General features: G+C 41.1%; 1 protein-coding gene across 1 annotated transcript in view; it reads left to right on the top strand.

Annotated features, from left to right (window-relative positions):
- Positions 1–23,593, top strand: part of minar1 (membrane integral NOTCH2 associated receptor 1) — a gene marked incomplete at both ends in the record, with an annotated part of 86,787 nt that overhangs the window by 26,592 nt on the left and 36,602 nt on the right. Inside the window, one exon of the mRNA XM_083995408.1 lies at positions 10,144–10,404. Coding sequence (XP_083851534.1) covers positions 10,144–10,404 — 261 coding nt within the window. The remainder of the gene's footprint in view (positions 1–10,143; positions 10,405–23,593) is intronic.

Below are 23,593 nucleotides of genomic sequence, written 5' to 3'. Positions count from 1 at the left end.
ACAAGCCCACCAGCTGTAACTCCGAGATGAGCCTGCTATTTAGGGCACATTCAATACCACAGTCTGGCCTGTTCCCTTTGCTGTGAATCAGGAGATGAACACCTGATTTTCTAGCATTAGCATTTATTTGAACGGTTAATATTTAGGCAAATCACAAATTCAAATATAGTTCAATAAACAAAAACAAATCCGCCCTGTTAGCTGTTATGGATTATTTATCTCTATGGCAGCTGTCTTTCAAACTGTACGAGAATGAAGGGAGGTTTTGAAGCTTTATTTAAAAAATCTCAGTCAGCCCATCAGCTAGCAGCATCTTGCAATGACCAAATGAGTTCTGCAGTGGTAGAGCAGCAGGCTGTATTTTGATGTGTGTCATTAAGCAGCTGAGAGAACAGGATCCTCTTCAGGCGAAAATCAGGCTTCATTTAATTGTTATGGGTCAATTAAGGTGCCGACTTTCCTCCTGATAAACCACTTTCATCACAACTTACTCGGGGCTGCACTTAGTATTATAGTAGGTTACAGGTTGTGTTTAAAGATGGGGTCGGGCTGGATTTTACATTTCACACCATTCACTCGTCTGTAAAACGAGAGAAGGTCGCAAACTGAGAAAGCGACCATGCAGTATAAAGGTAAAGGAGGTAGAAGCAGCCTCTGTTTTGAACTTTGACCGTCATATTGATGTTATTTACTGGGTGGTTTCACAGTGTTGCAGTAGCCAGCAACCGACTCAGCTCAGGAAAGGAAAATGATCCTGAGCTGGTGTTGTTTAATACTGTTCCAGAATAAGGGGTTGCTCCAGTGGCTCACCCTGTTGTGCACATACCACCTAGACTTGTAGTCCAGGCAAAATAGCGTTTTACGACAGACTAATTGTAACAGAATGTTTTTCACCATACATCATTTCTATGAGGTGACTAGAACAACATACTAAAAGTCCTAAGAAATCCTAGTTGGGGAAATATGTTTAATTTGCATCATTATTTACTGTATAAAGTCTATGGTGCTGACAACAATACACCCCAATCGGGCTATTTTTTTTCCTTTACTCCTATCACAATTAAAGTTTACACAATGAAAGTATCCATGAAATGTAACATTTTTTGTATTACAAGTTTCTTTTAAAATGAATTTGAATATGCAAATGAGCCTTACACTAATCAAATATGCCCAAAATACACCGGAATAGGCTTATTTTTTCCCCTTTACTCCTACCACAATCAAACTTTACACAATGAAAGTAGACATGAAAAGTAACATTTTTTGTATTACAAGTTTCTTGGAAAATGAATTTGAATATGCAAATGAGCTGAACAGAGCGTTGAAAGCGTCTGCTGCCGATGCTGCTGACACTCCCGACGCTTTTGGTGTGAACGCACCATTAGGACTTTTAGTATGTTGTTCTGGACACCTCATAGAAATGATGTATGTTGAAAAACCTTCTGTTACAATTAGTTCTATTTTTGGGTTCAAAATGAGCTAGATTGCCTGGACTATTGGTCCTGACTGCAGCGGCCCAGGCGCCAATCTGACCTGTGGCCCTTTGCTGCAAGTTGTCCCCCCTCTCTCTTCCCCTGGGTGACTGTCTCGTTCATACTGTCCCATATAATAAAAGCTCAAAATGTCCCGAAATATCAAAAAAAGAGAAAATCTTTCAGTAACAGGGATTTTCCACAATGAAACTTGAAAAAAGTTACAGAAGCTGATGTGTTGAAATACTATAATACTGTAACTGTATTCTTGAGCTGCACTCTATTTATATGCCAAGCTAATGCTATAGTTTACGCCTCATGTTGCAGATGCATGAGTATGAGGAACGAGTTGTTTGCATTTGCATCATGTGGTAACTGTTGTGCTGCATGTTTGAGTCGCCATCTGACGCTGTTGTTTTGAGGGATGTAAACAGCCTAAGCAGCAGAACTTCAATCCACTCCCATTCATCGCTGCCGTGGCGATGCGGGGACAGACACAACTACCGCAAAACAGGAGCAATTAAACTGAAAATCTTCAGATTCCTTCTTTTAGACCTAAAATATTAGGAAAATACAGCCCGAGTTGAATTTGCCCAGAATTGTCCTTTAAATATGAATGGTGACATAATTTGGATAGGGCTATTAATGTTAAAGTTATACTATTATACATTTTGTATCAAACCAAAGTTTAAATGCTTTATAAAAGTCAGAAAATGCAAGACACTGTTAGACTGAGCATCCTTCCTGCTCTAGAAACACCAAACACGTCCTCCACTCAGACACACTAATAGACACAACCAATTACACAAGTACCAGTTTGTGTATTCACAGAGTGAGGATGTCAGCATGGATCATATTTAGCTGGAGGGTTTTGAGGGGGCTCAAGTCAACCTGCTAAGAGGTTGGGGGACACATCTTTAGGGGTTTTACCCTGTTTGTTGTCATTAAATTTAAGACATACGGCCCCGTTTTATACAAGGAGTAAATTGTTGAAGAGCACTCAGCACAAGACATATGACTTTGCTAGTTTGAGACTGACACGTTTGCCATTTGCTCATCCAGTACCTGTTTAATAACTTGCATCTATCTGAGCAGCCATGGTTATATTGGTCTTTAAATGAGGATTGTTGTTTGCACATTGCTGTCTCATCTTGTGATTGCATATAGCAGACAAGCACCGACTTTATGAAACAGCTTCTTCCAACACATTTGGCCACTGAAGTCTTATCATTTCGGGCAGTGCACTGCATCGGGTCTGATGATTCATTTCATTGTGATTGATGGAAAGGCTGCTGGTGTGATGCTCTGGATATTATCTAAGTGTATAGTTTGCTGCTGTGAACAGCCAGCGTGGGCCACCTGTCCTTGAGAGGGAGCTGCTAATTGCTGTTGTGACATTTCTGGATAGTGATATTCTTCTTTTGTTGCATTCTCATTAGTTGGTGTTACTCAGTGTTTTTTTTTTGCAGGTTTTTCACTAGCTATTGTACATCTGTGAATGATATTCCATATTTATTATTAAAACCTGGTTTCTCTGTTTCACTTCTGTTTATAGCCAGTTGCCATCATCATCATGTTACTTCTCTGTACCCCTAGACACTATGGGAAATGTAACAAGCACCAGTCCGTTCCTGAGATCACAAACAGCCCAGCAGAGCATGAGATACACAACATGTAATATTCACATCTACAAAGAAAATGAATCAGATTTTGTGACAGCTGGCAGATGAATTGCAGTAGGTAGGCTGATGTAGGGGTGAATACAGAAAGAAGGGCTTTCTAACAGAGGAGCTGCACATTGTATAAAACACCTTGGACCTCGAGTGTGAAACCAATTTATTCACCAAAGAAAGTCTGAGAGGTAGATGCTTATCCTTGCCTTCAGGATGAGCTCTCTGTAATCTACTGAAGAGGAGGAACATTTAAGTAATTAATGCCTTCATGGAGGAGAGATGAATTTTCTGGGACTTTGAACAATGAACCGTGAAAATACAAATCAAGGAACTCTTAAGGGGCAGCACTGGGATTTTAAAAAAAAAAGAAAAGAAAGAAAGCACAGAAAGAAGAGGCATCATCAGTATCATAGGTTTAAATGTGCCTTTAGATAACCCTGAAGCTTATGAAGAGGGAAGTGCTGAACCTATAATCACATAGGCTATCATTCAGACAAGAAATGTTTCTCTTTCAAGATGGCACCACATTGTATCTGGAGGATTGGAGGGTCTGGTTTGATGGGATGTTAAGGGGTCAAGAGAATGGATGAAAGAAGGTCAGGGAGGACATGGAGTCACAATGTGGTTGGAGTCAACACAGGAGGTGGAGGGAGTTTCATCATCCAAAGGTTCGTATTGGTTGAGGTGGCTCTAGTGCTGAAAGACTGTCCTTGTCCTTTGGACAGAACTTTACAGAGGTGGTGGTGGAAGTAGAAGCATTTAGGTAAGAATTGGTAGAAGGTCAAACTGGTTGGGTTTGTTTTTTCTCAAGGATAAATCTGAGAGTGTTTGGGGAGGACAGAGACAGACCATTAAATGGACAGTGATTATAGGGTTGAGTCAAAGGATACTTCTCTCCTTATACAGTAGGTATCCTGGGTGAAAACATCGGATGCGGCATATGAGGTCTTCTGGGGGTAGACAAGAGCTGAGGTTGTATCTTTTGCCGGCCATTAATTAGCATGGTGACCTGGTGGTGATGGGATGGAATGGAGGGGCTGGAGATCCAGAGAACAGCCATATTTACAGTGTCGCCATCTTTACCTACGTCGTAATTCGAGGTGGGAAGATTCAGCGCCGTCACATAACGTTAACGTTACCGTTAGCAATTGCGGCTAATGCAGGCTAACTTAATTCAAATCAGTTAAACCCAAATGTCGTTTTACTTTAAAATATGGCCCATTTCCCTTCGGACGTTAACAACCCAATGCCTTTCTTCAATCTGTATCAACCGGGAAGTGATGAAAGAAGCAGTTTATCAGACTCCTGATGTTTGTACAGCTTGTAGCCAGGGACGCAGCAGTTATACGGTTTGTTTACCAGAGTGATGATGTAAGGAAAGATGACAACGCTGTGAATATGGCCAATTAAAGGGATAGTTCAACATTTTGGCAAATTGGCCCATTGCCATAATCCCTATAGTCATAGCAGTAGGTTCATTACCTTTAATTGTCGGTGTAAGCTATTTTTAGAAGCAGGCTGCTCAGAGCTACGCTACGGAGGCTAAAGGAATTTCTTGGTTTCCTTCATCAAACTCATCAAATACAAACTCCAAAACGCTTTCGTGGACAAGTTGTGACCTGCACATTCACCACACTATGAGATAATAACGGAACGTTACGAAACAGAGCCATTTTCGATGTAAATACAGGGTAAATACAGAGTCTGCTTGCTGAAAAACTGTCCCTGAACGCAACTCGCATCAGCAGTTTTGCATGAATTTACCTCTAAAACAACTCTGTCTGGTAACGTTCTGTTATTATCTCATAGCGTGGTGAATGTGCAGGTCACAACTTGTCCACGACAGCATTTTGGAGTTGTTGGATTGTGTATTTGATGAGTTTGATGAGGGAAACCAAGAAATTCCTTTAGCCTCCGTAGTGTAGCTCTGAGCAGCTCACGGCTCTGCTCCACCGTTCTAAAAATAGCTTGCACCGACAATTAAAGGTAATGAACCTACTGCTATGACTATAGGATTATGGCAATGGGCCAATTTGCCAAAATGTTGACCTATCCCTTTAAGCAAATAATTACAAGATTAAATACAGTTCTTTGGAATGGCATAAGTAACATGGGCAAATACTACATGCACTTGCAGTATGCGCTGAAGACCATGCGTTTTGGATTATTGAAAGGGAGCCCATATAAAACACAAGGAGCTTGGCAATTTATGCCAGGCTGAGCAAGATAAAGAAGAAATGACCATGAGTTTTGACATTGTAATGCAAAAAGAGTCTGTGGTGGTGCATTGCAGGTACATTTTGGACATGGGGAGTGTCCCTGCTTTATTCTTCATCCCCAGAATGTTGGATTTAAGTTTTAATTCATTCCCAATGCCTGCGGATGGTAGTGACATGGTTGACTGGTGTGAGAATGGTCAGTTTGGAGCCGGGAATGTTTTTTTTTGTGATGAAATGATTTCATGAATCATGAGTCATGAATGTCCTGCACGGTTAAACCACTGTATCGCACTGCAGTCTCTCTGAAGACCGCTGCACAGCCATCCAATTAACACAAGCTGCTGACTGCAACCTGAGAGTCTTTCCTCTGTAATAAAGACCACACACACACTGACACACACACATTCATGTCACCTTCATTGACTGCAGAGACAGATGTCTCTCACAGCGGTTGGTATCGATGGCAGCTGCTTGTAAGTACTTTTGGATTAACGCAATCAATACTCGGTGTTCAGGGAAGCTTTATTCTTCATTTTGTGATTGCTGCTCAGGCAGAGGAATAATAATTCATGTGGAAGAGTGGCTTATTAAGAAAAAAACTGCTCTCTGGAAATCAATGGATCCTTCAAAATGACATTTGAAGCTGTGTGTCAGATTGTAAAAGGGCAGAAGAACATTGATTTCTGTAACAAGAACACATTGAATTGAGTCGTACACATAAACATTCCTACACAACAACACAAATGTTTATCACCTGGTTACTCATCAGCGAGAGAATAACACATCTATAAAAATGTTCCCGAACGCAACATCTGAGCAGTATAGTCGATGTCAACAAGAGATCACATATAGAACTGAGCTTTACCATAACCTCATTGATTTAGAACTGTGTGTTTGTGATAAGGAGCTTCTCTCTGTGTGTATGCTCCTCTTTCCCTATCTCTTTCACTTATTTATCAGTGGTGCAGTGTCTTTCCTGCATGGTTGTTGGTTTACTTTAACCCCTGGACTTGTATGAGAAGAAAAACTCACTTCACAAAAACACTGATAAACAAAAGCTGAACAAACTTTACCGGTGCCCGAGCAGAAATTTGTTTCAGTTTTAAGTCTGGTTCAGAATCCCTGTTGTTGTTACTATTGTGCCAAATGCATTCTGGGATACTTTTCTCAAGTCCACAAAAGTCTTGTACTGATGTACCCTTGATAAAACAGGCAGAGAGTGAGAAGACTTTACATATTTAATTTGAACTTGGGGAGATGTAGGATGGAAGTAACAGAAATGGACTTTTCAAATTCCATCAGAACACAGATCGAGAAACAGCTTCTGTCTCCTTGGCCTGATGCACCATCAAGTTTTCATCAGTGATGGGAACAACAGCATTATAAAATAACAGCACAACTTTCTTTTTACAAAACAAAAAAGTTACGGTTTTCCCCATTATAACAATGTTACCGTTACTCACAATAAAATGCGCCATTACTTGACTTGAGAAGTCCCGTCACAAAATAATACACCCATTAAAGTGTACATTATATACTTTTTTTTCAGTCTAACAACTAGTCTGAAAAAAGCTAGGGTTATGGTCTGGGGGTTAGGGGGGGCGAGTCCATGTAATTTGCGCAAAAGTTACTTCTCCGGGTAATTAGTTACTTTTATAATGTATTAAAGGTTGAATATGTAGAATATTTATTAAAAGCTATATTTTTTCAAAAATAATACATCCATGGGGCCTTTAGAGGGGTACAGAATGAAAGTATTGCTTTTCCACAAAACATTTTTTTTTAGTCTGAATTATTATTTTTAATTTTTTTGACGGGCTCGACAACTGACTATCTGTCAACGTTCTGTTTACATTTGTACCTGCCTGTAGCCGACATGTGGCTCAGTTCTCAGCTGTTTTCCTGCCTCCTCCCGGTCGTATGCGTTTGTTTCCAACCAAGCCTTTTTAATAATCAATCGGTGGATCAATGGATTATCATATACTTGTTAGGATGGGTGTATTTGTGTAGTCTTATCTGTCATAAACACGTTTATCGTCGCGGACTTTCGGTGCCACGGAGCTCCTTTTTTTTTTTTTTTTTTCCAACTTGACGAGAGCAGTGACAGTGGAGGCTCTGAGCAGCAGCGGTGTGGAAGGCAGAGAGCCTCCACTGTCCCTGTAACAAGCTACAAGTCATTTATTATGCTGTTAATGACGGTAAAAATGAAACATAAGGTAAATATCCTGCTTAGCTCTCCTCCTCTGCTGTCCTCTGATCAGAGCGGAGTCCCTAGCAACGGCCCGTTTTACCTAGCAACGGTCTGGCAATCGACTGCTGGAATTCTTTTTCTGTTGTTGTTCTTGTATTTCTACATAGTCAACCTTTAATTCAGTTACTAACTCAGTCACGTTTGGGGGAAAGTAACTAGTAACCGTAACTAATCACTTTAAAAGTAACGTGCCCAACACTGGTTTTCATAAACACTTAATGACCTTCCAATCAGTTAAACACCTGAAACTCCCTATTAGACTGCTGGAAGTGAGGCAGGAGGTGTGTGAATTACTCTGTCTCTCCAGCCATTTACATCAACTTTCAATGGAAGATAAACAGGTGCTACACTGGCTGAGAGTTGTGAATTTAGAATTCTCTAAATCAGGGGTTCTTAACCTTTTTGACCTCGAGGCCCAATTTTTATAGTACAAAGTGGCCCGGGGCCCATTAAATACGTATATATATATATATATATATATATATATACATATATATATGTGTGTGTATGTGTGTGTGCAAATTAACTATTTAATACTTTTTTATTGCAAATGGCATTCTTTTCCTTTCTTCAAATACATAAATAAATCTAAACAAGTTCTTACCAAAATCACTTTTCATATTTGAAGACCACATAAAATGAAGAAAAATTAATCTGGATTTTCTTCTTTTTTTTTTCAAAAATCAAAAATTGCACTTGAATAAAAATCACAACCAAAAACAAGAATAGACCCTGTCTCTGTTAAGAAAAGATGCACTCAAATATAAAACCACACACAACCAAAACAATAAATAAAATGGCTAATCAAGTCTCAAAAAAATAGCACTTAAAGATATTGACCGTGTCATCACAGTAGATGAGGTGAGCAGTGACTGAGGCTGTGTATGTCGCTCTAAAAGACGGGTGTGGTGGGGGTGTCAGCGGCGTGGAGAGGGGACAGCTCCGTGACACCGCCGGTGGGGGCTGTAGGGACGGGGGCGGGAGGCTCACGGCAGCAGCGCTGCTCGTTGGAAACAGCAGTGATGACGTGCTTTCACGTCCGAGTCTCCAAACCAGAAACGTTTGTAACAGTAACAGCACAGGAAAAGTCGCTAGATTTGTCGCTATTCGCCTTTGACTATAAGAAAGTCTTTAAGAGGGTTTGGAAAGTCGTTAAGTTGGCAACACTGACGTTACCTAGCGTTGCTCCTCACAGACTCACAGGCTGCACTGTGTGTGTGGTAGCGGCCCCGCCTCCCCCCACAGAGACAAAGATCCTGGATGACTGACAAGAGGCTTCACTCCCTTCATTTCATTCCGCTATGGAACAAACGCGCCCAGGTGCTGAGACCGAGTCACAGAGTGAAGCCTCTTGTCATTCAGCCTGTTTGGAGGCCAGAGACGCGGGCCGGACTTTGGACATGATCTACGCAGTTCCGCGGCCCTCGCGGCCCACAGGTGCAAAACTGAAAGTTTTTCGCGGCCCTCTGGGGGGTGCTCACGGCCCTCTGGGGGGTGCTCGCGGCCCAGGTGTGGGCCGCGGCCCTATGGTTAAGAATCACTGCTCTAAATCATTTCATTTCATTTCAATTTATTCCATTCATGGTTTACACGATGTTTTACATGATGTAGGCTACACATAATCACCATAAATGAAAAGGGGCAGGATGAAGAAATACTTATAGTACCTGCCCCTTTCTATAGTTACAATTGCATTGGCTTAAAGGGATAGTATGTACTGTATGTATGTATGATCTACAAATAGCCCCTAAATACTTTAATCGCAGTAGAAGACTCTCTGCACTCCTCCCGTTAGCAACGCCAGCCCATAGCCCTGCCCAGAGATTTACAACATACAGTGTTTTGAAAAGACCCAAAGAAACGGCCTATTTTCGCAGCCTAAAAGAGGTTTGACCTGAAAAAAAAAGCACAGTTCAACTGATCGGTGGGCGCTAACCCTGGGCGGAGGGATATGTGAGTTGGTTAGGTCCAAATAAAAACTGTGTTTTTCCTGCACTTTGAAGGGCTGGAAAAAATTATATTATAGATTTCAGGTAAAACCTTTTTTAGGCTGTGAAAATAGGCCGTTTCTTTGGGTCTGTTCACAACACTGCATGTTGTAAAACTCTGGGCAGGGCTATGGGCTGGCGTTGCTAACGGGAGGAGTGCAGAGAGTCTTCTACTGCAATTAAAGTACTTAGGGGCTATTTGTAGATCATACAACCCCACTTTAAAAAATCCCTTTCCCTTTAATATCAACACCAATATTATACACTATTTAAAAAAATTAAAGATGATTAAACATATAATAATAACAAGAAAACGAACAAGCAAAATAGCAGTGGACACTGCTTGTCTATCTATCTTTTCTTTTTTTCCCCCTTCTTTTTCTCTTTCTCCTTCTTTTTTGTAAGCACTTATTTTTTCTTTTTTAAACATTTTCTTCAACTGAGATATACTTCATACATACATACTATCATGGTTAATCAGATAGATGAAAACAAACTACAGACTTGAAACTCTTTTCTGATCCTCTCTCCTCTTCTCAGGCGGAGCGAGAACGTCAATACGAGCTTCCCCAGGCCCACCTCTCCCCCGCCCCCCACCCGCCCATGATCGAACAGGTTTTCTCGCCGCATCCCTTCACCCCCACCATCAAGGCCCACGTGAAGGGGAGTCACCTCTACACTGACCTGAGGCTCACCAGCCTGTCAGACGCCAAGCGAGGCCAGCCGTCCTGGACCATCGAGGAGTACAAACGCAACTCAGGAGAGAAGGGGAAGCAGCAGCTCACAGCTCTGGACCTGCAGGTAAGAAGAATAAAGTAGAGCTATGTTGTAAACACTGTATATGTCTTGACTGCTATGGTTTTGCTGTTTTATCTTGCCTAAATGTGGATTATTATGATCAGAGTTCTTGAGAGAGCCTGTGTGAGGTGTAATCAGAAATGTCACGTAGGGTTGCAAAATTCCGGGAATTTTCAAAGTTGGAAACTTTTCATGGGAATTAATGGGAATATATGGGAATAAACGGGAATAAATCAGAAATTTACAAAATTGAAGGTTGGCCCTTAACTAATTGAGTGCCAGCCCTTTTATAAAATGGTCAGTATATTTCAAGACCCACGGAATATTTTGTACTATGACTCAAAAAACATTTGTGTGTACCTTGTTCCATTCTTGATATATCTTAAGTTGAATAGAGCCTGGTTGCACCAAAAAGACCACTTTTTTTTCTAGAAAGCTGAGAAAAATGCATTTTTGTGAAAGAGAATCTCTCAAGAAAAACAGTGATTTATCCGTTTTAATTTTGGCTTCAAAAACATAAGACATCTGAAAATAGTAGGAGTCCTACTCTGCAGAGTGATGCCTGCTCTGCTACTTCTCCTGCAGTTGCAGTTGGCTAAAACAACCAGATTTAATGCAAGTACACTTGAATATCTATATGCTATTCCTCAATCACATGCACACAGCACACTGCTTACTGCAGGGCTGTTGAGGCCACACCCCCATACATGCACTGTGCATTCCTCCATCACATAGGGGGGGGCTCCTTTTATGTAAAGGGACAACGAGGAGTTTTTGAAAGTGAAGTGTTTTCACACTACATTTCCCATGAGCCTCCGTGCGCACGGTGAAATTCTTGGACCGGCGCAAGACGGACGAAAGCGAAAACATTTGCCAAGAATGTTTTCATTGATCAAGAAAGAAGGTTGGAGGTTGGAAGACGATCAGATACCGTCATAGTTCTGAGTTCTGGGGAGATTATTTTACTCAACATTCATGTTTTTGTTGTTCAGTAAAAGAATTGATTGCTCAAACAAGAATTAAAACTTGATAAAGTTCTACTCACAAATGTCATGTTTTTTTATTGTATTATTTTGCATGGATGTCTGCTTATGACAAAACAAAATACTTACATATACTGTATGTTTGGATATGATACAGCTTGTTTAAATTACCCCTAATTTCCAGTTAATTCCCATAAATTCCCCATCTTAACTTCCCATGGAAAGTTTCCGGAAATTTTCCGCTCCTTTGCAACCCTAGAAATGTGTCATTCTGGGAGGTTGGGGGGTTAGGGTTGGAGGGGAGTGGGAATAAAAATGCATTAGCCCTTTGAAATAAGGCTAATGCATATGTTGGTGCACTATAGCAAATAAGATGTGTTAGTAGAATAGGTGGTCCTTCAGTGTGGTCAGGACACATTTGCATTCACACCAAAGGACTGTGTCCAGAGACCACTTGTGTCTGGAAACAGTACTACATGCCGACAGAAGTGTATGCTTGATGCAATCATCCCTCATGCTCACACTCCTTGTGCTTCCAGTGGAATCAGAGGAGAGATTTCTAGAAAATGTCCTGAGAACTAAAGAAATCAGAAAGCCTTAAAGTGTCTGAGGAGTTATGAAACATCATCCAGACACAAAGAGCCGCTCAGCTGTCTGTGACTCATTGCCCCTCTGAATATATTTAGAAGAGGAGTTTTAGATTGACTCTGAGGCTGTGATACATCCCGATGACGTCTGTGGTTTTATTGCGCCCACTAATTCACCAGTTTTCCCAGTAGAATCGCCATTTGTGTAACAGAGAGGTAAAGTGGAGGAAATAAAGTTGCAGAAGCCAACACTCAGTCATTTGGTTGGACAGATAAAAATGTGCAGCATTTCATTCATTTTCATTCATTCAAATCTTTATTTAAGCCTCAACATAATTGAGGTTTCCATAATTTGCAATGGTGTTGAGATACAACAACAGAAAAATGAAAACAAAGAAGGAGTTAAAACATTAAGAAAGAGTTCAACATTAAGAAGGAGTTAAAACATTAGGACAGTGTTTTTCAACGCGTCGCGAGTGTTATAGTCCGTGAACCATGGTCCGTGACCAGCAGCATGTGGTGTGTTGTGAGTTACACCGGGCCATAAGTGCCGGCCGTATCGTTGTAATAATGTAGAAATCCTCGAGGGGGCGATAGAAGTTACGCACTATAGCTTTAAGAGCAATAGTGAGTGTGTCAGTCATGAGTATGTTTTGAAGATGGTTCCATGTGGTTGGTGCACAAAAACCTACAAGAAGATTTTCCAAGCTCAGAATAAACCTGTGGGACTTGAAGGCTTTATGGATAAAAATATATTAGTTATTATTAAGCCTGAGTATTATAGGGACCTCTAGTAATGAATCTGATGGCTGAGTGATAAACTGAGTCGAGGGGTTTGAGAGTGGTAGCAGCAGCATGCCTGTATAATATATCACCATAATCTAGGACTGATAGAAAGATTGCCTCGACGATACTTTTTCTACAATCCAAAGGGAAACTGGACCTGTTTCTGTATAAAAATCCGGGTTTTTGTCGGGGTTTGGTGATAAGGTTTTCAAAATGATGTTTAAAAGTAAATGACTCATCAAGCCAAATTCCAAGATATTTATACTCTCTCAGTATAGCAACCATTTAATGTTGATAACTGCAGAAATGTCTCTTGCTCTAGAAAAAAGCATGAACTTTGTTTTGCTTGCATTGAGTATAGATTAAGATCAGTAAGTGCATTCTGAAGCGCAGGGAAAGAGAGTTTTAGGTTTGCGTTACTATAAATTGTAAATCAAACAGGGCCCAGAACTGATCCTTGTGGAACACCTTTTGTTACTGATAAAAATTCTGATCGGATGTTTCCGGTTTTCACACCCTGATATCTTTCTCAAAGGTAAATCTGAAACTATCTACAGGCAGATGAATCAAGCCCAATATTACATCGTTTCTGTCAATAAAAACAGCAGCACAATGTTTCCTTTTGTCCCTGAAGGTAACAATATCACTCACAACTAATGTGACAGCGGAGATGACACTGCATGGATCTAAAACCAGATTGGTAAGGGCTCAGATGTCAAAGGACCTGAGCCTCAAGAGGAAAAAGACTCCAGAAAATAATTAGAAAGGATTTTCTGATTGGCTGTGATGTGTGAGTGACTGATGGTAAAGGTAGGGTAAAAGTTCATTCTTGGTCATATTTTATTTACAGCCTTATCACTTACACAAACACACACACTAATGTAAACCCCTCCCTTTATTGATCGTCATGTGTGACCTGCAGGGCTGCAGGGATTCTCCCTTTACATGACGGTTCGTGTGCTTTCTGTGCAACTGCATGGACCCTGTAAAGCTCTGGCGCGGACACAGAGGCGTGTTATTGACGGTCACTGTATGGCCTTCAGAGTCTCAAGGGACTGACAAATCAATTCTCCTGTCTGATGATCCTCTGGCTGCACCTGGGAGGCATCTAAACCCCGTGTCTGCTTCTTACAGACTCTTAATCTGGACATACACCGAAGGATCTCAGCCTGTTTTTGAGCCGTTTTTTTTAGCTGCATTACTCATTTTATGGTCGGACTGAATTTCAGCTTGTCAGTCGTTGTCAGTTGTGCTGTGTACAGGGGAGGACAATGAGGACCAGTCATCTGCTCCTGAATGGCCGTCACACAGTCAGACTGATTTCTGACATGTCAGCTGACCTCAGGAGTTGATTCCCCAACATCAGTGTTTTCGGTTTTCTAGCTGCGCCTGTAAGAAGTCTTCATCAATAGTTTATCAATAAAAAATCCAGTCCTAATACCTCCATCTGGGTTGGAACTGTGGTCTGGTGGTTACAGCCCTCTTGCCTCTCTGCAAAAAGGTTCTACTGAAGGTTCTAAGGTTCAATTCCTGGGCCTAGGATCTTTCTGGGTGGTGTTTTCATGCTCCTCATGTCTGTGTGGGTTCTATCCAGGTTCTCCAGCTTCCTCCCACAGTTCAAAGACATGTCCAATAGGTTGATTGGAGACTCTAAATTGCCCCTCAGTGTAGGCAATATGGCTATTCGATATATATTGTGGTATATTCTTTTCTTTTGGATATACTATAAGTGTGTGTCAAAATGACCGTTTCTGTACTCCAAAGTAGTATAGAATGCCATTTAAGAACATTTATTGTGCAAAACTTGTAAAAACAAAACAAAACAAAAAAAAACTTTCAAGTATTTTTGAAGCTGAGTTATGGATCTTTCTCCAAACAATGTAACATAAATAAAGATGCAGATACGTTTAAAATGAAGTGGAACAAACAAACATTACAATTCTTCCTGCTAACCTGATTAATTATTTATATCGCACAAAAATATAGCTGCATGTATTTGAAATAGAAATCATTCAAGTTCAACAGGTTTCTTTTCCTTTAAATATAGAACAATAAATTCCAAACTTGCAATATTGCAATATGAACACTGAACATTAGTGTTTATATTCCCTGCAGTGATTAGACTTGCACATCAGAGGTTGTTTGCCAGGAACACAGGTTTATGGGTGAGAAAACAAATTGCATGCATTCCCTCTCTTTGCTATTACTGTCACCCTGCAAATTTTGCAGATTTTTGTGCACAACATCCGTCTCCTTAAAACCGAAGCACGAGCACCTCTTCCTCCTCCTCCCATATTAGTTCCATCTTTGCAGCCTCTGATATGCTTTTAACTGAAATGAATGCAACTTGAAGACATATATAGTCTTATATAGTATAGTCAAAAGCTCTGCCATTGGCCAAATTCATATCTAATCCTTTCTACCGTTCATATTGTCCACCCCTACCTAGGTGTTAATGTAAGTGCATGTGCATTGGTCTGTGGTATAGTGATGTGTTGATGAAAAGAAGGGATCACCGCCGACACGTTTTCACTTGTATTTAAAAAGAAGTGTATTAACAAGAAGAAGAACAGTGTACAAAAAATGCAGAATCCTGAAGCATCTCTGGGGCTAATGTGAGATCTCTCTCTCTATGGCTCAAAACCATGATCATATATACTTTCTAACTCCAAAACTCCACCTTCTCCCAACATAAGGATATAGCTTACCATAATAGGCATTGGCCGCGTTTCCCAGATTCGATCTTTCTTAAGGACTTAAGAAGGCTCTTAAGAAGGGTTCGGCTAAGAAGGAGCGCTAAGATACGGGTGTTTCCCAGATGCGTTCTTAACTGCCTTCTTAAGATCACGCCAAAGAAGCTTCTTAAGAAGCTCTTAACGGGAGCTGTCCACCACCACAGGACTGAAACTGAATCAATCGATGCCAGGCAAATCGATTATTATATCACACGCCACCTAATACGCGCATAAATCACACACATTGACAAGCGCAGCTGCACCGACGGGCGATGAATAAACCGAAAACGGGATTTCCACTTGTCAAACATGGGGTTAACACAGGTGTCGGCAGTGGCGGACTGGGACAGAAAATAGGCCCTGGCATTTTTGACAGAGAGAGGCCACACATTATATATATATATTGCTTGAAATAACAGCAATATGAATGGAAAGCATAAGGAACATCCAGATCTGGACATTTCTTATGCTTTTTTATTTAAAAATCAGCTGACAGAGGGAGAGCAGCCTCGTTTGGTGATAAGAAGAACAGGTTCTTTAGTGTAGGAACATAAGGAGAAAAAACATGCAGGTTTTCTGTAACATTATAAGACTGCGCCACCCCCCCTCCCCCTCTCATCTCCCTCCCCAGGCTGAATGAACAGGCGATTGGGGGAAAAAAAAACAAAAAAAACAATTGAAGAGTTCTTTTGCAAAAGCAGATAAGTGCCATTTTGAAAAAAATGAGCTGAGGCTTTGTAATTATTCTTTGCTAATTATTCTTTTCAATCAAACTTTATTTTTTTTAGATATGTCTGTTTTGTTACATCTCAAAGTCACTCAACTTTGGTTTGACTGATATCACCTTATGTAAATTAAAAACTAAAAATGAAGATTCTGGAATTTTTTAAAAACGGAGTTATCTGCTTTTGCAAATGAACTCTTCAATTGTCGAAGCGGTAAAAGTGTTAAAAGCATTTCGCTTTCGTTAACTTTGACAGTGAGTGATCATAATGATGGGGAAAGAAAATGCATTATCCAAACTCAGTCGGTTATGGAGGGATTCGATCCCACACAGGAGCAAGCTTTTTGAAAACAAGGCAAGGTGCTTTACCAGTTGAGCTACACGTTACACTCACTCCTCACTGTCAACGGCTGAGTGAGGATTGAACTTGCGCATCTATGTGCCTGCGGGCGCGTTGTTGCCACCTATTGGTCTGGACATGGAACAACAGTAGATGATAAGCAAGAGGGGACAAAAAACAAAACTGACGGCTGCGCAGTGGCCGGCGGCCGTCCTGCAGCACCGGCCGTTCTGGTATTCTCCAGAACGTCCAGATGGCCAGTCCGCCCCTGGGTGTCGGTGACCGCGGGCCTGATTAGAAACTTCTCCGCTGTTGTTGCCGCGTTGGTCGCGGGCAGCGACGGACTGGCCGTAGGTGACACGGCACAGCCGCGTAAAGATGCGGCCAGACGGCTGCGTGACCATGTGATTGATGTGTGTGAAAATAAAAATAAAAATGTGCGCAGGGGCTGGCTGGTTTACAGCCAGACAACTCTGGAAAGGATGAGAACACAAGGTAGCAAATATCCCCACTGCAAGTTGAAGCATTGCTGTGGTCTGGGTTCAAATCCACCCAATAGAAAATCATTTTGGTGGTCAACACGTTTTTCTTTTCTCATCATCACTGAATGATCAATGCTATACATATGTATATAGGCTACATATACAGCGGGGAAAATAAGTATTGAACGCGTCAACATTTTTCTCAGAAAATATATTTCTAATAGAGCTATTGACATGAAATTTTCACCAGATGTCCGCATCAACCCAAGTAATGCACACATACAAAGAAATCCGAACATTAATGTCCATAAATTAAGTTATGTGTAATAAAGTGAAATGACACAGGGAATAAGTATTGAACACATGAAGAAAAGGAGGGGCAAAAATGTATGGAAAGCCAAGAAAACAGCTGGAGTTTGTCAGTATTTAGAATGTAATCCTGTCTCCTATCAGTACAAAGTAATATCTGCTGGTTTAGTCCTGATTGATGCCTTTTAAAAAGGTTTCTCACCACCAAGGTGTCAGACAATAAGAATTGCATGGTGGGCAATGGCAAAGAGCTGTCTAAGAGCTGTCTAAAGACCTACGCAGCCAAAGATTTCAAACAGAAGAGTCAAAACAATAATCAGAAGGGTTCCCTAACAGTCCAGGACACTGGTGGAGAGCTTCAGAAAGATCTGGAATCAGCAGGTACAGTTGTTTCAGAGAAAACAATAAGTAATGCACTCAACCATCATGGCCTCCATGCACACACACCATGCAAGCCATGGCAGTTGAGTGCATTACTTATTGTTTTCTCTGAAACAACTGTACCTGCTGATCCCAGGTCTGTCTGAAGCTCTACACCAGTGTCCTGGACTGTTAGGGAACCCTTCTGATTATTGTTTTGACTCCTGTTTTGCAATAGTAAGGTTGTGTAGGTCTTTAGACAGCTCTTAGACAGCCCTTTGCCATTGCCCACCATGCAACTCTTATTGTCTGACACCTTGGTGGTGAGAAACCTTTTTAAAAGGCATCAATCAGGACTAAACCAGCAGATATTACTTTGTACTGATAGGAGACAGGATTACATTCTAAATACTGACAAACTCCAGCTGTTTTCTTGGCTTTCCATACCTTTTTGCCCCTCCTTTTCTTCATGTGTTCAATACTTATTCCCTGTGTCATTTCACTTTATTACACATAACTTAATTTATGGACATTAATGTTCGGATTTCTTTGTATGTGTGCATTACTTGGGTTGATGCCAACATCTGGTGAAAATTTCATGTCAATAGCTCTATTAGAAATATATTTTCTGAGAAAAATGTTGACGCGTTCAATACTTATTTTCCCCGCTGTATATTTAGGCAGTGGAGTGTTAATGCGTGACAGTCTTTTTAGTGCCAGTATAAAATGGCACGGGAGGATCGGTGTCACGGCTGCCACACTCCGTGACACTGACCCTTGCTTGCGATGCCCCCACCACACCAAGAAGCTGCCCACTGCATAAAAACACGATGCAACAGCGACACTAGGGGTTGATTTAAGAACGCTTGTGTTTTTGATGTTCATGCAGATATGGGACGTGGATGTGTGCGTAAAAATTATGATAAATGATAGTCATGATGATTAATTTTATTTGTGTGCCTGATGTGCAGAGCACACGTTATTCCTCATATTTAGGCTATTTATTGTTCTTATTTTATTTTTTATCTCTATTTTTTATTTCGGCACATATTTAATATGTTTTAAACATACGATGTGCACTGTTTAAATCTTGCTTAGTGTGATATTGATTTGCCTTGAAAAAGTGCTAAAAATTCGCTAAGAAGACTCGAAAGAGTGGGTCAGCTCGATCTTACATTTCCTTCTTAGTGAAAGATCTTCTTAAGCTAAGAGCGACTCTGGGAAACACGTTCTTCTTTCACAGCGTTCTTAAGAGCGCTCCAAAGAAGATCTTAGCGCTAAGAGCTTCTTAACAAATCTGGGAAACGCGGCCATTAACTGTTCGACATTAACATGAACAATCCATGTATCTGTTAATCTAAACAATTCCTGTAAGTGTTTAACATGCGCAGTTCATGTTTTGCGTCTATGAACATGAGACAGGATCTAGCCTATAGAGTTTTACGACCTTACATTCTTACTCCGGACGAGGCTAACATAAACTTAAGTAAGGCTCTCACAGGAAAAATGTGAACAGGGAAGACATTCTCCTAGGGTACATTTCACAAGAGCCACTCATTATCTAATCTATTACTGTTACTAAACACCTAATGCAACATCTTTATATATCTATAAATGTATGTGCGTCTTTCTCTCTTATAACATCTACCTTTGATTCCTTTACTTCTAAGCAAAACATGTCCATGAAGTAAAGCACCAATTCACACTTTCCTTCAATTCCAAAAAAAGGGCACACATAAAAAGAAGAACATAATACATGGCGATGATACAAGATATTAAAGCAAAAAAAAGTTAAAGTGTATAATATACTACAGGTCATCTCTATGTAATGACCATGTTATAGACTGGTGACATGACCCCTCACCCTGTGTCTGCTGGGGTTGGCTCCAGCCCCCCCTAATGTGCTGAACTTTTGCTGATTAACTTTTAAAGTTAATCAGAGGAGGCCGGTATTGGCCGGATGACTTTAAAATGTTTAGAGGAAGATGATAATTAAAAGTTACAAAAATCCCTCCACTCCTGCTGCCTGATTTAATTGGTGTGGACTTGGCTTATGGAAATAAAAGACTGCACGTGCAGACAATCACGGTCATGGACAAAAGCTGCAGCCAAGAGCGAGGCTCAGGGCCTTGGCTATAGATGCTCAGTGGTTCAGCACTGTTGCTGGGCATTACTAACTGCACAGAGCAGAGAGCTCAGCACTGAGATGACAAATTTAATTCCGGCGCGAAGCATCAAGCTGCAGACTAACGCACAGGGCAAAAAGCATTCTGGCACTGAAGGCAATGCAAATGGCAATGGCAATGTGGGACATGATCACAACAGTTTCATTCCTGGGGGGGCTGGTGCATGTTTCAGGGCTGTTACCTATCTTCTCCTTTGTTTTAAAGCAGAAGTAAGCAGAATGTTTGCGTTAATATAAGTCTTAAATGGTTCTATCTTCCGACAGCAATCACTTCTATAGAGTGTTTGGTCTGAAACACGGGTCTGTCAGTCACTCTGCTCTGCTGTAAGCCCAGTAGAAAACGTTCCTTGTATCCTACAACCTTTATCCAATGAGGAGAGAGAACGGCATAAAGGGGCGGTCCTCTCTGTGTGTCCAGCCAAGGGATGCGCGTGAATGTGGTGACGTAGGGACGAGGACCAATAGATCCAGAGTGTCTTACTGGTCACAACTCAGGACTGGAATGTGGGTTGTAGTAGCTCTGTTAAAGAGGGGGATGAAACTAGTTTTCTAGCACAGTTTTTCTGGCATCATTCTTATAAAAGGAAGTAGAGATTTGTTTTTTAAGTTTTTTTTCCTTCAGTTTTCCATATGTTGATCCTCTGGAGCTGATCAGTCGACCAATGGTCTTGTAGTGCGTCTCTCTGGTGGACTAAAAGCTCGTCTTTTTGTGAGTGAGGGTTAATTTGGTCTCTGTTTCTGATCATCTTAGGGCGGGTGCACACCAAGGGGGCAGTTGTCGGTCTGAGAAGTGAAGCTCACTTCCGCGTTCAAAAAACTGCAATCCCCTCAGCTTCCTCTGGGGGCTGGTGTCAGAAAGCAGCATTCCCCATAGACCCCCATGTTAAAATTGCCGACTTTACATCCTCAATAAACATGTTAAAAGCCTGGTGTCATCACGTTTTTTGGTCTCAACCGATAGTTTCTACCCCCGCACACACTCTGAGGGGGGTGAATTTTTTTTTTTAACTCTACCGTTTTACTGTTATTAGGTTAAAATTCTGGCCAATTAGGGCGCGGTAACGTTGAGTGACAGGTCCGGATCGGTCAGGAGACAGGCTGCTTCGAGGCCAGTGGGCGGGTTCTCGGCCGGCCAATCCAACATGGCGCTGTTCAGGCCGCCATATTTGAGTCACAAAAACGACTCCCCAAAACCAATGGGTGACGTCACGGATGCTACGTCCATTCTTTTTACAGTCTATGGTTCACACCTAAAGGTCCATTATCTGACTCGAACCAATGCAAGGATGATACATTGTTGCAATTTTTCAATTGGTACGGTTTGCGTTCATAAAGGCCAAACTCAAACGGTCCAAAAACTGTAAACAAAAGTCACACGGCCGCAAATGCCGTTCGGTTATTGGTCATAAAGTTTAGGCGAGTGATACAACTTCCTGGCATCATGCAGCATCGTCAGCTTATTTCATGTTGGGGTAGAATTTATCAGCAGACTTTAACACGCCGCGGATATGAACGGCAGTAAATGGTGTATTTACATGCATTTAGCTTAAGACGCTCTGCAACCAGACGTCATATCACAGAAGACGACAGTAATGAGAGCATACACTGACAAAATATGCTGAGCAACATCCGCTGCCTCTTAAAATTATCCTCCTTTCACCACTAATATGAATGAGAGAAGAGCACCAGTGTTTTGATCACTGCACAAATGATCAATGCAGCAGCTTCTTCTGCTTCAGAGGATTCAAACAAATCTTTATCGACAATTATCAACAGCCAGGACTGGTCCACAGGGGCTGTTTTTCTTGTGAGCACTCAGGTCAGGGCTGACAATCGGTCCACGCAGTGTGAGCATGTCAATTGTGAGCTTTGGCGTCACGTCGCCTTTGATTTATTCACAGAGTGTGAGATGGAATTAATCAACAAGATTTCTAAAATTGTACAGTGTATACCCAGCTTTAATGGCTTCAAAGGAGCTTTCACTCACTGTATTCTTTGGCCTGGCTTGTCTGTATGGAATTCTGATGTGCTCAGCAAAATTTAAATCAAATGAATTCAAAATGTCAACATTTAAAAAGCTGCTTACAGTCCTCTGTGTCTGGCTGGAGCCTTAACAACAAAGCACTTTTTTACAAGAGCGAGCGGGGTAACTGCATTTTCTGGATGTGATTCATCACAAGGACACACAGTCATGGTCTGTGTCCTGTTTTATTGTGGAATTCCCTGTGTCTTGTCTTAGTGTCACATCCCCTGTGTTCTTTTGTGTAGTAGAGTTAGTTCCAGTTTTATTTTGAAGTTCAGTGTCCTCCTGTGTTCTCCCTCTTGTGATTACCTGATGTGTCTCATCTGTGTCTCGAAAACGTTGGAGCAAGCATATTGGGGATCTTACTTACACGCTTGAGAAAATATTAGAATAGGCCTCTAATTGTCTAAATGGCAACACTTAATTTCCTATCAAATGTCCCGTCATTCTGACAATTTTTGCCTCCTATGGTCGGAATGACAGTATTTTTTTTTTCCTTTTTTTAAACATCCTGCCTTTCCAACAATTCCTTTAATCACGTATTTTTTCCCCAAAATATTTTGCACTGGTTGGGTTTAGGCAATGAAGAAAGTAATTGGTTAAGTTCAGTAAAAAGACCAGGTAGAGGATAGACAGGCCAGATATATATAGAGAGAGTCCAGAAGTAGAGAGTCCAGATAAGTAGGTTGTGTTGTTGAGTGAACGCACATTTCCTTATATTGAAAGCCTTGTCGGAATGGTGGGACACATTCAATCCCACATTCAGTATATAATACAGTAGTATACATAACGCAGTATGTAGTAGGCGGTACGTTAGTTTGCAGTTTAGAATACAGCCTCAGTATTCTCCTTTTGTCTTTGTTGGATCGTCTGCGTACACCCTGTTTTACTGCCCTGTGTTTGTGCGGTGTTCCTGCCTGGTGTTTTTCAACAGTGAGTTCCTGTTTTTCTTGGGCTTTTGTGTTGTACTTTGTTATTTTCTGTTGAACTTTGTTACTGCTTGCGCTCTTCCGGGACTCAGGCCCGTAGACCCTTTTTGTTGACACTTTGCTATTTTACGTTGGACTTGGTTGACCCGTTTTTGGGTTCTTCATTGTATAATAAATACCTTTTCATTGCCCGTCACTTTGAGTTTGGTGTCTGCATTTGGGCAAAGATATTCAATATATGGAAAGATACTCCATGAGAGGCTGCTCCAATGATAGAAATGGTATACACTTCCTGTCTCTCTAAATGGGCGTGGCCAACCGTCACCCCACCTCGTCTGTGAACGTGTGTGTGGATTTATACAATTTGTAGGTAGATGAAAGTGAGATATTTATATTTTCTTATGATAACATTAAATTTTTACACTACTAACAGTCATATTTAGCGTGACAAAAATAATTTAAATCATTTTCACGGGAGTTCGCGGCCGTTGGTTTGACGTTGCCTAGGAGATCTGTGCCAAATCTCGCGAGAGTGCGTCGTAGAGACCAGTGGCGTCCCTAGGCTAAAACATTCGGGGCTAAAGCCCCGGATGTTTTTTAATTAGCCCCGAATATTAATTTAAAAAAAAAAAAAAAAAAAAAAATTTTTTTTTTTTTTTAAGATCACATCCTCAAACTACGGTTATCTTATGTTGATGCTTCGATAAAACAGTGTTTTTGGACAGGTTTGAGTAACAATTAATTATATT

This window comes from Trachurus trachurus (assembly GCF_905171665.1).
Source record: "Trachurus trachurus genome assembly, chromosome: 3".
Lineage (NCBI taxonomy): Eukaryota > Metazoa > Chordata > Actinopteri > Carangiformes > Carangidae > Trachurus > Trachurus trachurus.
This window is presented reverse-complemented; position numbering and strand designations above follow the sequence as displayed.